The sequence below is a fragment of the Lissotriton vulgaris genome, unplaced genomic scaffold (assembly GCF_964263255.1).
Source record: "Lissotriton vulgaris unplaced genomic scaffold, aLisVul1.2 SCAFFOLD_1543, whole genome shotgun sequence".
NCBI lineage: Eukaryota > Metazoa > Chordata > Amphibia > Caudata > Salamandridae > Lissotriton > Lissotriton vulgaris.
Window position 1 is genome coordinate 340,359 of NW_028253834.1, and position 12,479 is coordinate 352,837.

At 45.0% G+C, this 12,479-nt stretch overlaps 1 protein-coding gene across 1 annotated transcript; it reads left to right on the plus strand.

The window, feature by feature from the left end:
• The first annotated feature begins 4,808 nt into the window (after positions 1 to 4,808).
• Positions 4,809 to 11,177, plus strand: LOC147660737 (cis-aconitate decarboxylase-like). Its single transcript, XM_086951493.1, has 6 exons — positions 4,809 to 4,950; positions 6,729 to 6,783; positions 7,239 to 7,426; positions 8,857 to 8,949; positions 9,242 to 9,447; positions 9,937 to 11,177. The coding sequence occupies exons 1-6, from the start codon at positions 4,930 to 4,932 to the stop codon at positions 10,856 to 10,858; spliced, it is 1,485 nt and encodes a 494-aa protein (XP_086807619.1). The 5' UTR covers positions 4,809 to 4,929; the 3' UTR covers positions 10,859 to 11,177.
• The last annotated feature ends 1,302 nt before the right edge of the window (positions 11,178 to 12,479 follow it).

The following is a 12,479-nucleotide window of genomic DNA, read 5'->3' on the forward strand; positions in this document are numbered from 1 at the left end:
GTCTGTCACATCTACGTGGCATGACATACCCTTTGCTTGGTGGGAAATCTTTGCTTCTGCGCACTAGTGCCAGAAATGGCTGCTTTAAATTTCACATGCTAACGCTTATGCTGCAGCTTGCACTAAACTGTTTGTTCTGCTTAACTGTTATTGCACAAGTTAAAATAAAGTAATGGGGTTAGAGTAGAGATAAGTGGTATACAGTGCATTCATTTATTTTGTATTCTAATGTGTTTCTTTTTGACTTTGCTACTAGCTCGTACTTTGGGCCTGAATACTGTCACATCTTCCATCTTGGACGATGCAGCGCACGCGCACTCTGACTCTGAAATTGCTGAGGCATTGGCCTTGAACCTCGGCCAAGAAGCATCTTACCCACGATGTCCATGAGAAAACCCCCTTCTGACCTCAGGAGAAACTGAAGCTTTATAAATTGTATCAAACTTGTTGAACAGTATTGTTGGGCGGAATAAAGTCATGGGAAAGTAAATTGTGGTTGGAGATTCAATCAATATGAACTGAATTGAAATTACATCATCTTGGTATGGTGTGATGACCTCTCCTCGTCTTTCCAACCAATCACTGAAGGGGAACACATAGATTTGCAACATTTAGGGGTGGTACATTGCCCTCGAAATGGTATAACTAAGGTAGGTTCAGATAGAGAAATTGTCTGACTTATCTGAATAGCTGACCTGTCACTGACCCAACGCACTCAATAGGCGATCGAGAAGCAGAGGTGCTGGCGGAGCACTCCGTCAGAAGAGTCGATTACCAAATTGGGGTTCTAAATGGCTTTTCCTAGAGAGAGGGGTGTGATGCTGGTGTTGCACTTAGCTGAGGTCACCTGTCCTGATCTGCACCTGTCTTGTCCCGTGGGCACCTGATTAGTCAGGAGCCTGGTCCTGGTATTTTTACCCCAGCCCGTGGCCTGGATTGGTCATTGCACCATTCTAGGCAAATACAATCCATGTGGTATGTCCTTGTACTATTTCCCTTTCGCACCCTTCCCAGGTACCAATGTCTAAAGGTGTTATTGTGATTTCTTACAAACTTTATGTCCTTCTGGCTATATTCTTGCTTGTAAAATTTATGGTCACAATATTGTGGCCCTTTTCATTTTGACTCAGAAAATCTCTCATAGATAAAGGTTTTAAAACTTTCCCTGAGTCTGTGGTTATTATAAGAAAGGTAAATATGTTTAAATATTGCCTGTTTATTCTAACTCCCTTTGATTCACAGTACTTATAATAAGGTGACGAGGATTGGGAAGTCATGGTTTACGGGTATAAGTCCTAAACTGACCTCTGGGAAAACTGATAGGGTGAATAAATTAGTAATTAGTTAGGCAGGACTGCTTGTTCAAAGTGTGAATGTTATATGGGCCCAAGGTGAGTATGGTAAAACTGAGCTAGTAGGTCCCTGCGCGCTCTATCACTGGGTCAGTTTAGTCAAATCTTGAATAGATAGATAATGCTTGCTAGTTTTTAAGCACATCCAAATTCCAAGACCGGAATCTGTCACGTGCTACACTGAAAGGAATCAGCCAATGGATGGTTGTGGAAGTGAGACTGATGTTGTCCAATTGGCAAATTGAGGCGGCAGAGAGTATGCCAATGCCTGTTGACAGCTCACTGTAATCAGTTTTGAACCCTTCCAGGGTGTCCATGTGTGCATGTGTACACGAGTGTCATGTGGGCAGCGGATGTGGTGTGAGCAGGATTAACTCCACTGACAGACATGTGCCCACCTCAGTGCAGATGATTCTATCGGATGCTCATGGCTACTCCTTCACATTGATATGTATATTCGTATGATAGAAGGCTGCACCATGACGTGTGTATCCGTAGCTCTTTATTACACACAACTGGAACCCCCACCTCTGTAATTCACTGGCATGGCGATGATGATTTACATGCAGGGTCAATGTATGTATGTAAGTCCCGGAGTATCGTGCTACTCACCGAAAAAGCGCTTCAACGCCTCGTAAAGGGCAGTAAGCGCTATATAAATGCAATTACAATACAATACAATACAATATGTAAATGGCAAAGTAATATGTAATTCACACTCTTGGGCATCATGGCAGTATCAGCATGAGGGTCAGTTATGACTAGCAGACCCCTGGCACTCTGAGAGAGCCCCGGCCTAGCTGAGCATCAGAGCTCATCTCTGGCAGACGTGTTTGAGGAGACCTCTCGCACCGCTGAGCAGCACCACAGGATGGCTGGCACATTGATCATCATTTGAGCAGTGAGCAGACATCTGGCGCTCTGAGAAAGTCTCCGCCTTCCTCAGCATTGGTTCTCCTCACTGGCGGAATCGTACTACTACAAGCATAGGTGACAGAGCTGGCCAGCATCACAGGCATGCTGGCACACTGAGTGACATATTAGCAACACCTGTGCACTGTTAGCAGACCCCTAGCACCATGACCAGGCCTCTGGTCCTCTGAGAAAGCCTCATCCTATCTGAGCATCAGCGCTCATCCTGGCAGACTTGTGTTTAATCGGGGCTCTGCACAACTGAGAAGTACCACAGCAGGCTGTCATATTGGGCATCATATTAGTAACACTAAGGGCTCTATAATTGAGAGCATTTTGGAATATTTGAGAAACACTTAGATTTATGTTGGCAGACGCCTGGCATGTAATGGCAGTGCCCAGGCTTATACCAGACTAACTTCTGATAAGAATGTTTTAATGGAGGATTAACTGGCAGAGGATCAGTAATGAGCATTAAAAACTGCTGTCATTTTCCGATGGATTTTCAATGAGTATTTTCCAGTTGACACTTTATATCAGATAGGTTTTGCTTCTCCCTTGATACCAACCAATTTGCCTGTTGTGTGTCCAGGGTTTGAAAATCATAGCTCTGACCCATTTAGTTTTCAAAAGTCTTCTGCCAGGAAAACCCTGCCTTCCTCAAAATCATAGTCTTGTGGTAGAGACTTGTACAGCTTGACCCATCACTGGCCATAGACACAAAGACCAGATCACGGTTATCTTCAAGTCACTCCATTGGCTCCTGGTCAAAGAGAGATCCCAATTTGATACCTTTAGTCCAGTCCCTATATCTGTCTAGGGACAGGCTCCCAGCTATATAACCAAGTCTATATAACTAAGTCTCCTGAGTAAACATCTGAGATCTGCTAACCAGAAGAGAGCGGCCACCCGCTTTATAAGTTCCAAGGATGTGGCAGAAGATCCCGACACGTGCCAGGCCTGACGCTCTCTAGGCCTCCTTCTCCCAAGAAACCCAAGGCATTGACTTCTAGTTAGAACTGTTGTCCGCCACCCGGCCCAACCATCTCTCCTCTCTCTGTTTACCTTTAATCTCAAAGCGCCCTGAGGCAGGGTTAATGGGCTATGTATGGCTGCTCAAAACCATAAATAACTGTATTGTCAGTGCTCAGTAATGTGACGTGTTCATGCGTCTACTGACCAGTTGTACCCTTGTTAGAGTGGGGGGGGGGGGGTATGTTGAGGTACAACAGCCCCTGCTCTGAAGTCTCTGCCATCAATGAACATCCCAGAATGTCTCTTTTTAGACTGAGGTGCTGTCACTTGGGGTTCCAGGTCCTTCTCAGACCTGTGGAACCAGCTCTGTGGGAGAGACAGGGAGGAGCTGGTATGATGAAACGTGCCTTAGAGAAAGTCACCCCAAATAGGTGTTTATTGTTTGGAACTTCCGGGATTTCTTAACTTCAGAAACAGACGCAGGGAGTGGAGCTCCCTGCAGGGCTGGAGGTGGGGGGGGGGGGGGGAGGGGGGGGGGCTACTTGAAGAGTACGCCCGCCTCCAGCGCCCCCAAAAGTGATGGAACTTCCTGTTCAGATTTTTAAGATTATTATAGGGAATTAAAGTTGAATCTTCAACTCCCAGTCTATTACCCTTCCTTTTCTGAGATATGACATCATAGGTTTCAAATGATAAATTATTTATTTTACTGTTTAAAGTATATTATTAAGAATACATTCCAACAAAATGATGTATGATACCCATAAATTATGAGAGCGAAGTATGAGAGAATTATTTAAAGTGGTTTCGAATGCGTGAATGTAACTGTTCTTTTGTAAACAAAAATCCCCGATATATTCTTAGAGAGATGCTAAGAATTGTAGGCACAGAGTCATATAGACAGAGATAAAGAAATGCGTACAAACACATACGCACACACGTAGAGAAATGACAATTGTAAATGAAATTATTAAACGGGTATTCGCGTGAACTATTTACTATGTTGGATTCAAATGTTTGAATGTAAATATTGTATTGTGAATACAAATGGTTGTTTCATAAATAAATACATGCGCAGCTGTATAGGCATACAGAGATAGATACAGATTGCCCTGAGACCCTCGCCCGTGATTTCCCGCGCTTTATGAATCCCTTGATTGATATGCTCGCGCACACGCACTCTTAATATCACTATCACTAGTATGATCTAAGTTCATCCTCCATTTTAAGAAGTCAGGTGGGGGCGACACGGACACCGTGGATCAGCCAGGGGTGTCTTCCTTGGATTTCCCACGGGCCTCGATCTCTTTTGTCTTTTCTACGGTATTTTAGGAATTTCCCAGATTTCTCTGTGGCCTTTCCCAGAGGATGACACCTGGCGCTGGGCACTACTCGCCCGCCCCTTTTAGTGACGTCACTCTCCGCAGGGCTCGATCTCACGCGCCTCTTCAGGTTATATAACCTCTGTCAGGAGAGAGACACATCAGCCAACACCAGAAGCTCACCTGCCCTCAGCACCGGAGAGAGCGAGGCCGAGCGAAGGACTGTGGCAGGACAGAGACAAAAGAGACCCCTCTCAGGTCGACAGAGATAGACTGCGGGGCACAGGAGATCCACCTCGAAAGACAGAGACTGCTCGCAGAGACAGGGAAAAATTCTCTCAGGACAGAGGCAGACACCAGTGCAGAGCATGCTTCAAGGCGCCTTCCAGGTGAGCCCCGGTACAGGCATCAGGGTTTTGCAGCTTTGATGGCTGGATTTGTATATTTTTCGTCTGCTTGGGGGGGATAATTTATGTCCGTTCTCCACTTAGGTTGTTTGAAAGCATTTCTCTCGATCTCGCTATTCATATATTGATTTTTACAGAGAGATATTTTTTAAAATACAACAGACAGTGCATTCAGTTGTTAGATAATGTATGTGGCTATAATATTGCCTTCATTTGTTTCTTCGTTTTTTTCATTTTGGCTTTCTCATGCTTTTTATGTATTTTTTACATTCTCATATTTTTTAATAAGTATTTGTTTGGTTTCTCAATATATGTTTGTGAATAAAATGAGAGCCCCTTTTAGTCTTACCTTGCCACGTGTTTTAATATCACCAGTTCTGAGACCATTCGCCATGTGTTCTGTGATGTTCATAATATATGCGTCTCTGTCTTCCGTGAACTTTGCAGAAGCGTCCTGGGTAGTTAAGGTCTGTTATAAGATGTTCACCAATAGAGGTTGTTATCACACGGCATAATCCTCAGAAATCCTACAGTAATATTTAAAGCGTCTTGGGGTTTTGCTGCAGTCCTGTTGTTTGTAGCGCTGCTGCTGTTAAACACAGCCTAGGAAGCATAAACTGCTGGTTAAAATGCAGAATTAGCAGCAAGAGATTGCACTGAAAGAAGTTTGAGACTTTACTGTAAGTATTTGTTTCTCAAAGTAGGTGTGATAATGCACAACGTAAATAGAGTTCAACAATAGCCAGAGGTTTTCGAGGCATCCCTGAAGGGGAATTTTCAAAACTACAATTTATTTTAGCCGATCAGAAAACTGTGCCCATATAGATACGGGGTCCCAGATCACATGCATGTTTCACCTGATACATAGTGCCTTCGTGGAGCACTGTGGCCCAAGAGACTTTGTCTTTCTCGCATCCACGGCAGGAGCAAAACAAAGTTTCATACTGTGCCAGCTGATATCATGCTCCACACTGCTTCTCTGCCAACATCCAATCAGAATGCTTGCTCCATAACAGATACCCCTGTTGTATGTGGTAAGGCGCTAGCATCATAAGGCAGCCTGCTGGCATCACAGGCCAAAATATTGCCATCACCTGTCATAGTGCTGCTATCAGATGTATGCCAACATAAGGTGCTGGCATAATACACAAGAATTGTTCCTATAATGCCAGGGTACTTTCATCATATGCCAGTGCGCTGACTTCATATGCCAAGGTGCTGGCGCCATTTATCAAAGTCCTACCATCGTACGTGTTCCCAGGGGCAGGCTTCATTTATCAGAGTCCTACCATCATACGTGTTCCTACGTGCTGGCATCATATGTTAGGGTGGTGCCTACCATACCTGGGTGCTGCCCTGCTGTTGGTCTCCCCCTGTGATGGAGTGGCTGTAGTGCCAGTCCTGCGGCTCATGTGCGAATCTATGGCTGTTTATTCTCCGTGTCTACCTGCTGATATGTCAGGCAATGTGCCATGCTGGGACAGCTCATGTTTCAACATTGAATTGCTAAATGCCAGGCAGAGCCTGCTCATGTGCCAGGCTGAAGTCACTCGTTTGCCAGTCTTGGACTGCAGTTTGACAGATTGCACTTGCAAGCTGTGAAAACCCTCAGATCTCTCCTCTGTTATTCCCCCTTCTCTGTCCTCTTCTCCTTCTTGACTCTGTTGCCTTGTGTTCCTCTCTTTTAGCCCTGTCCACTCCCTTCCATGTTCTTATACAATGAAACAACTCGACTAATATTGCTTTCTCCCTTCTTCCAGAAACCACACGCCATCCTCAGGCTGTCCAGGCAGGTGCACACTGCGGCGTTGGAAGGTAAGTGTCTGTGTGCGCTCACTGCTCTTAGTTTGAGGTCCCGCTGTAATTTTTTGTGCGCAGTTAATGGTTCTGGTGTCCCCTCCCCTGGTCTGAGATCGCTCGCTATATCTTGGTTCCAGTTGCTGGTTCTGGAGTGACTCTCCCTGCTCTGATGCCGCTCAGTATACCCTGGGCCCAATTACTGGTTCTGATGCCACTCTTGATGGGCCTGGGCCGCTCTGTATCCCATGGGCCCAGTTACAGGTTCTGGTGTCACTCACCCTGACGTGGGATCCTTATGCCATGGTTCCAGTTACTGGTTTGAGTCTGCTATCAGTCTAGAACTCCAAGAGTCCTGGGTAGTGATTGTCCCATAAAAACAACATCTGGTTTTGGTCTGAATCATCTGGATCTGTGCCTGAAGCCAGCCCAGAATGCTTGTAGTTCTAATCCTGTCTCTTCTTTTCCTTCAGTGTTGGAGGGGAGCCCTCTGGAGAAGGCGGTCACTAGCAGCTTTGCTTCCTTCATACATGGAGTCCAGACAGATCACCTGTCCCAAACCGTGCAGCGCCGAAGCAAGCGTATGATCCTGGACAGCATCGGCGTTGGACTGGTGGGAAGCACGACCCATGTGTTCAACATCGCCCTGGGATACTGCCAGGTAAGAGGAGACATTGAACACACTAAGCATTACACTCTGAAAAATACAACAATTAAAAACCCCTTTTAGTCTCAGAGTGTGACTGTATTTTTGCAATCCTTCCATGTAAAAAGTTACAAGCACCACAGCATGGAACACACCAAAGAACACCAATGTAGAATCCATCCATTAAAGGCCTCTATTCCAGCAATGTCCACCATCTCCCTTTGATCCAGCCTGACACATGGGCCAAAGCAAGCACACCATTCGCCACCCAGGAATTAAAAACCTACAGGGCCATAATGTCCTTGAGACCCTATGAGTTAAAAGCAGACAGGTTCCAAGCTAAAAAGTGGGGGTTGGGGGAATTTGCATAGTCGTGCTATGCAAAGCTCTGTGAACGCTAAAAATCTCAGCGAGCAAGCTGAAATTCAGCGAACACGCGGAATTGCTTGTTTCACCCGTTCGCAATGCTTTTTTACTGTTCGTGAACGCTGTTTGCATGCTCAGGGGGAAATATCTTGCGAACACGCATTTTGAAAGTGCGAACAAGCAAAATATTCCACAAAGCAGTGGATCGCAGAATTTTGGGCACTTTGTCATTCTAAGGGAATGCAAAATTACCCAAATTCCGTGAGCGGAACAGAATTTACCGCCCAGGCCAACCAAAAAAGCACACCAAGGACTACACGTCCATTACAACCCTGTACATCAGCAGAGTGAACCATCACCCAGGAGTCATGCCAGTTAAAATGAGTGTGGTAGCAAAATGAACAGCACATCTTGTAGCACACAAGCATTAAAACACCCTGCAATGACTCAAAAAGTTAGCATGGCCTTGAGCTACTCAAAAAGAAAAGGAGACATTGACTAAAAACAACATCTCATGATTCAAACCATCCCTTGATCAAACCCCCTTTGAGACATTAGTTGTTCAGTATCACCATAAGATTTTACCAGGTTATTATCCAAATCTTGGATCTAACCAAGCAACACACCATGCACCGCTCACCCATTAAATAACTATTTAGAATGACAGAAGGACCATCTACCAAGAAGCATAGGTAAGAAGAGAGACAGACAAAGTCACAAAATCCACCATGATTACCTCATCCACCATGAAAAACTCATCCACTAATCACACCTCAGGCTGCCTTCAGATTTTAGGCAGTTCATATAGTGAGACACTGGCAGGACTGTGAGCATGGACTATGGTACCCAAATAAACCTTGGGACCTCTGATCCCCTGTACAACCGTCCTTCAGAAACACTACATCTACTCACTGAGACTCCGTACCTGCTCCTGCATTTCTTCTAATAGGCACCACCACATAGGTTGAATCATCCTGTGTATAGAGTTGAGTAATCCACATCCCCACAAGCTCTGTTGTTCCTCCACTAGGTGTCTAGGTACACTGTCCATTTCTAACTTTTAATTCTGTCTCTCGCAGGACATGTACTCCTTGTCTGCCATCAGCTCTGTGTATGGAAGGAAAGGATTGAGACTCCCACCTACGCTAGCTGCATATGTCAATGGAGTAGCGGTAAGGATTTTGAAAGCTATCACTTTATCCATCAATCACAGACTAAGAGCGATGAGTTTGTGAATAGTTTAGTTAAATGTTGTCTCCGCCAATGTTAAATCTTGTCTGTTTCCTCTTCTGTAAAGAGTCTGTATTGGGCAATGGCACAGTCACTCAACAAAATATTAGAATATGGATCCTACACTTCTGTAAATTGTGTCCATAGGTTGATGACACTATTGCTCTGCTTATCTTCACTTCCTGACACACCCTTCTTTAAGTACCTTCTAATCCTCTACCCCTCCTTTAACAGAGTCACTCCATGGACTTCGATGACACTTGGCACCCTGCCACTCACCCGTCAGGTGCTGTGCTGCCAGCTCTAATGGCTGCCTCCCAGATGTTGCCAGTGAGCTTCCGACCCAGCGGCTCAGACTTCCTTTTGGCATTCAATGTCGGCATCGAGGTGCAAGGAAGACTCATGCGTTTCTCCAATGAAGCCAGCAATATCCCTAAAAGGTTTGTATGATGCCCACAAAAGGCAGAATTATTCTATGGCCAACACACAATACCCATAAATGGCTCCAGTGTCTCCAGAGCATGGCTAAGATGCTGAAAGAGAATAGAAATATTCCATGTGTCATATGTGAGATCCATACAGAGAGAGAATGTTATGTTGTGTGCCTGATGGGGGCAAAGGGCAGAAATATCTGCAAGAGGAATCTAATGCAAACAAAATCATGCATGTGGATAGCACACAATATAATGTAAACATGGTAAAAATTATTTTTCGGTTCACTGTAACTAGATTATTTGTTTGTGTCAAATGCTTGATTAGATCCTAGCCTTTTTTTCTACGTTTCCTCGTACTACACGATAGCATTAATGTATGACATGCTTTAAGTATTTTACCATAATTCACACTTATTGATAGCATTACCCCTCTTTTAATCTATTTTGGTATCATCCTTATTCCATGTCTGACACCGATCTTTTTATTTCCTTCAGGTTCCACCCTCCTTCTGTTGTTGGCACCATGGGCAGTGCTGCTGCTACAGCAAAGCTCCTTTCACTGAATACAAAACAATGTGCCCATGCTTTGGCGATCGCTGCCTCTCTGGCGGGGGCACCTATGGCCAATGCTGCAACCCTTGCCAAGCCTCTCCATATTGGCAATGCGACCCGCTTTGGGATGGAAGCAGCACTTCTAGCCGCCCGTGGGATGGAAGCCAACCCACTTATCTTGGACGATGTGCCAGGCTGCTCAGGGTTCAGTGCTTTCTATGGTGACTACCAGCCCTCGTCCCTGGCAATGCCAGATCAAGATTACAGTTTTCTCTTGGAGAAGCAAGACATCGCCTTCAAGAGGTTTCCAGCTCACTTGGGCATGCACTGGGTGGCAGACGCTGCCATCTCAGTCAGAAACAGAGTCACCAACATAACGGGCTCCTTTAACCCTGCTTCCATCCGCGCTGTTCTTCTGAGGGTCCCAGTCTCCAAGTATATCAACAGGCCCTTCCCAGAGTCTGAGCACGAGGCGCGACACTCCTTCCAGTTCAACGCCTGCACAGCCCTTCTGGATGGCGAGGTGGGCATTTCTTCCTTCAGTGAGGACAGCCTTAGTAGACCAGATCTGATCAACCTGTTGAGGAAGGTGGTGGTGGAGCACCCTGAAGACAATGTGGCCAACTTTGACAAGATGTACGGGGAAGTGGTGCTGCTCCTGGAGAGTGGAGAGATTGTGACCGGCAGATGTGACACCTTCTATGGACACTGGAGGAAGCCCCTTAGCCAAGAAGCACTCAATGAGAAGTTCCTCTCCAATGCTACCCATGTGCTCCACCAAGACCAGGCACAAGCAATTATTGAGGTGGTGAAGGGGATAGAAAACCTTACAGACTGTTCACAACTGGCATCCTCTCTGCAGTAAACGTGTTAAACCAAAATTCAACCCTCTTACAAAATGGGAGTAAAACTTTAAATGAACTACAGGTGCAATCATCTTTGCATTAACTAGCTTTACACAACATTGAAAATCTACTCAAGGAGAGGGACATTACCAATTCATTCTATAAAACGACGAGAGTCAATTATGTCCTCTACTTTCATGAAAGGTTATGTTATGTCTCACAGTACAGCGAGGTCCCCTTTTAACCCAATAGAAATACAGATGCATCTGGCTGGCCAGAAGCAATATGCTTACGTTTCCTAGTAACTCATCAGTACTTTGTAAGACTGTAAAATGCAATGTGTATTTATTGTTATTTATTATTTGTTAATTTATTGTTTAAAAAAATGTGACCTCATCTCACTGAAATACCATTTCCTTTTCCAACTAAGTGATTCTCCCCTAGTGGCCAAAGATAGGACGAGCTGGAACTTCAATATTGGTCTAGTACTGAATTCTCCCTGTGCAGCGCTCTCTTACATGTACTTTTCTAAAAACACAGGACAAAATAGGTCACTGCAAGGACTTTCTATTTCAATCTCTCATATTCTTCAGTGAAATGTATTTGCGCTTTCTGTGGTTATTTCATTTTGAATAAAGTCTCTAAATTTATTGTACAGTGATTGTAATTTTTGATGTGTAAAGCTGCTGACCTTTTAGATGCTACCTTACACGATGGCCACGGCTTGGTGACAGTGAGACTCGATTCTCTCACACACGGACCTTACATATGAAACTCTCCTTTTCAGCTATTGTTCAACATGTTAAATGTAAATGTACATGTATTTATATAGCGCAAATCACCGACCCGGTATCTAAGCGCTTGCTTAGGGAACCCGTCCTGGTATTCCCCTGTGAGATAACCCCAGCAGGGTATCCACAAGGTGAAAGCCAGGCATCCCACCGCGAGGGGCCGTTGTGGAGATTAGGCAAGCTATTGCCCAGAGTCGCAGAGTGTGAACCCATGAATCAAGTAGGCACCGGAGCGAGAATTGTCGAGTCCGTGGACATTTTAGGACTCAAGACCCCGCCGAGCAGGGAATTGAACTCTGGTCCCGGGCAGACCTCTGCTTCCAGGTCTGCCTCCTCTAACCAGTGAGCCACACTTCTCCACTCCAGTTCTGCCTCCTCTAACCAGTGAGCCACACTTCTCCTGTTGACCCTCCTACTAGTGTTTCACAACCTTCCCTGTTTATAGAAACCTCCCTTGCATGCACAACTACTCTTATTACAGCCGAAATATATGTATCTGAACAAGTACCAAAGATTGATCCAATCATGGCACACATTTTAAATGTCAAAATTTTACGGCTGTTGCCATACAGTTTGCACCACTGTGGAATTTCTAAATCCCTAGTGCTCACAAACTGGTGCCATGTGTGCTGGAAAGTGGAGCATATTGTTAATCAAACGTGGAAAATACACAGAAAATCAGACATTTTGCCAACCTATTCTGTGAGCCACTCTACTCAATCAAACTTACTGACCAATATCTAGAATTGCATATAGTAAACCTACTGATGATAAAGAGAGGTGGGAAGTGGGGCTTTTTGATCCTCTCCTACATGCATTCGTGATTGGATTGCCCTTTGTGCTGTATGCA

Coding starts and splice junctions, on each gene's coding strand:
- LOC147660737 (XM_086951493.1), top strand. CDS start 4,930: ATGCTTCAAGGCGCCTTCCAG. Junction 4,951..6,728: donor TGCTTCAAGGCGCCTTCCAG/GTGAGCCCCGGT, acceptor CCCTTCTTCCAG/AAACCACACGCCATCCTCAG. Junction 6,784..7,238: donor GCACACTGCGGCGTTGGAAG/GTAAGTGTCTGT, acceptor CTTTTCCTTCAG/TGTTGGAGGGGAGCCCTCTG.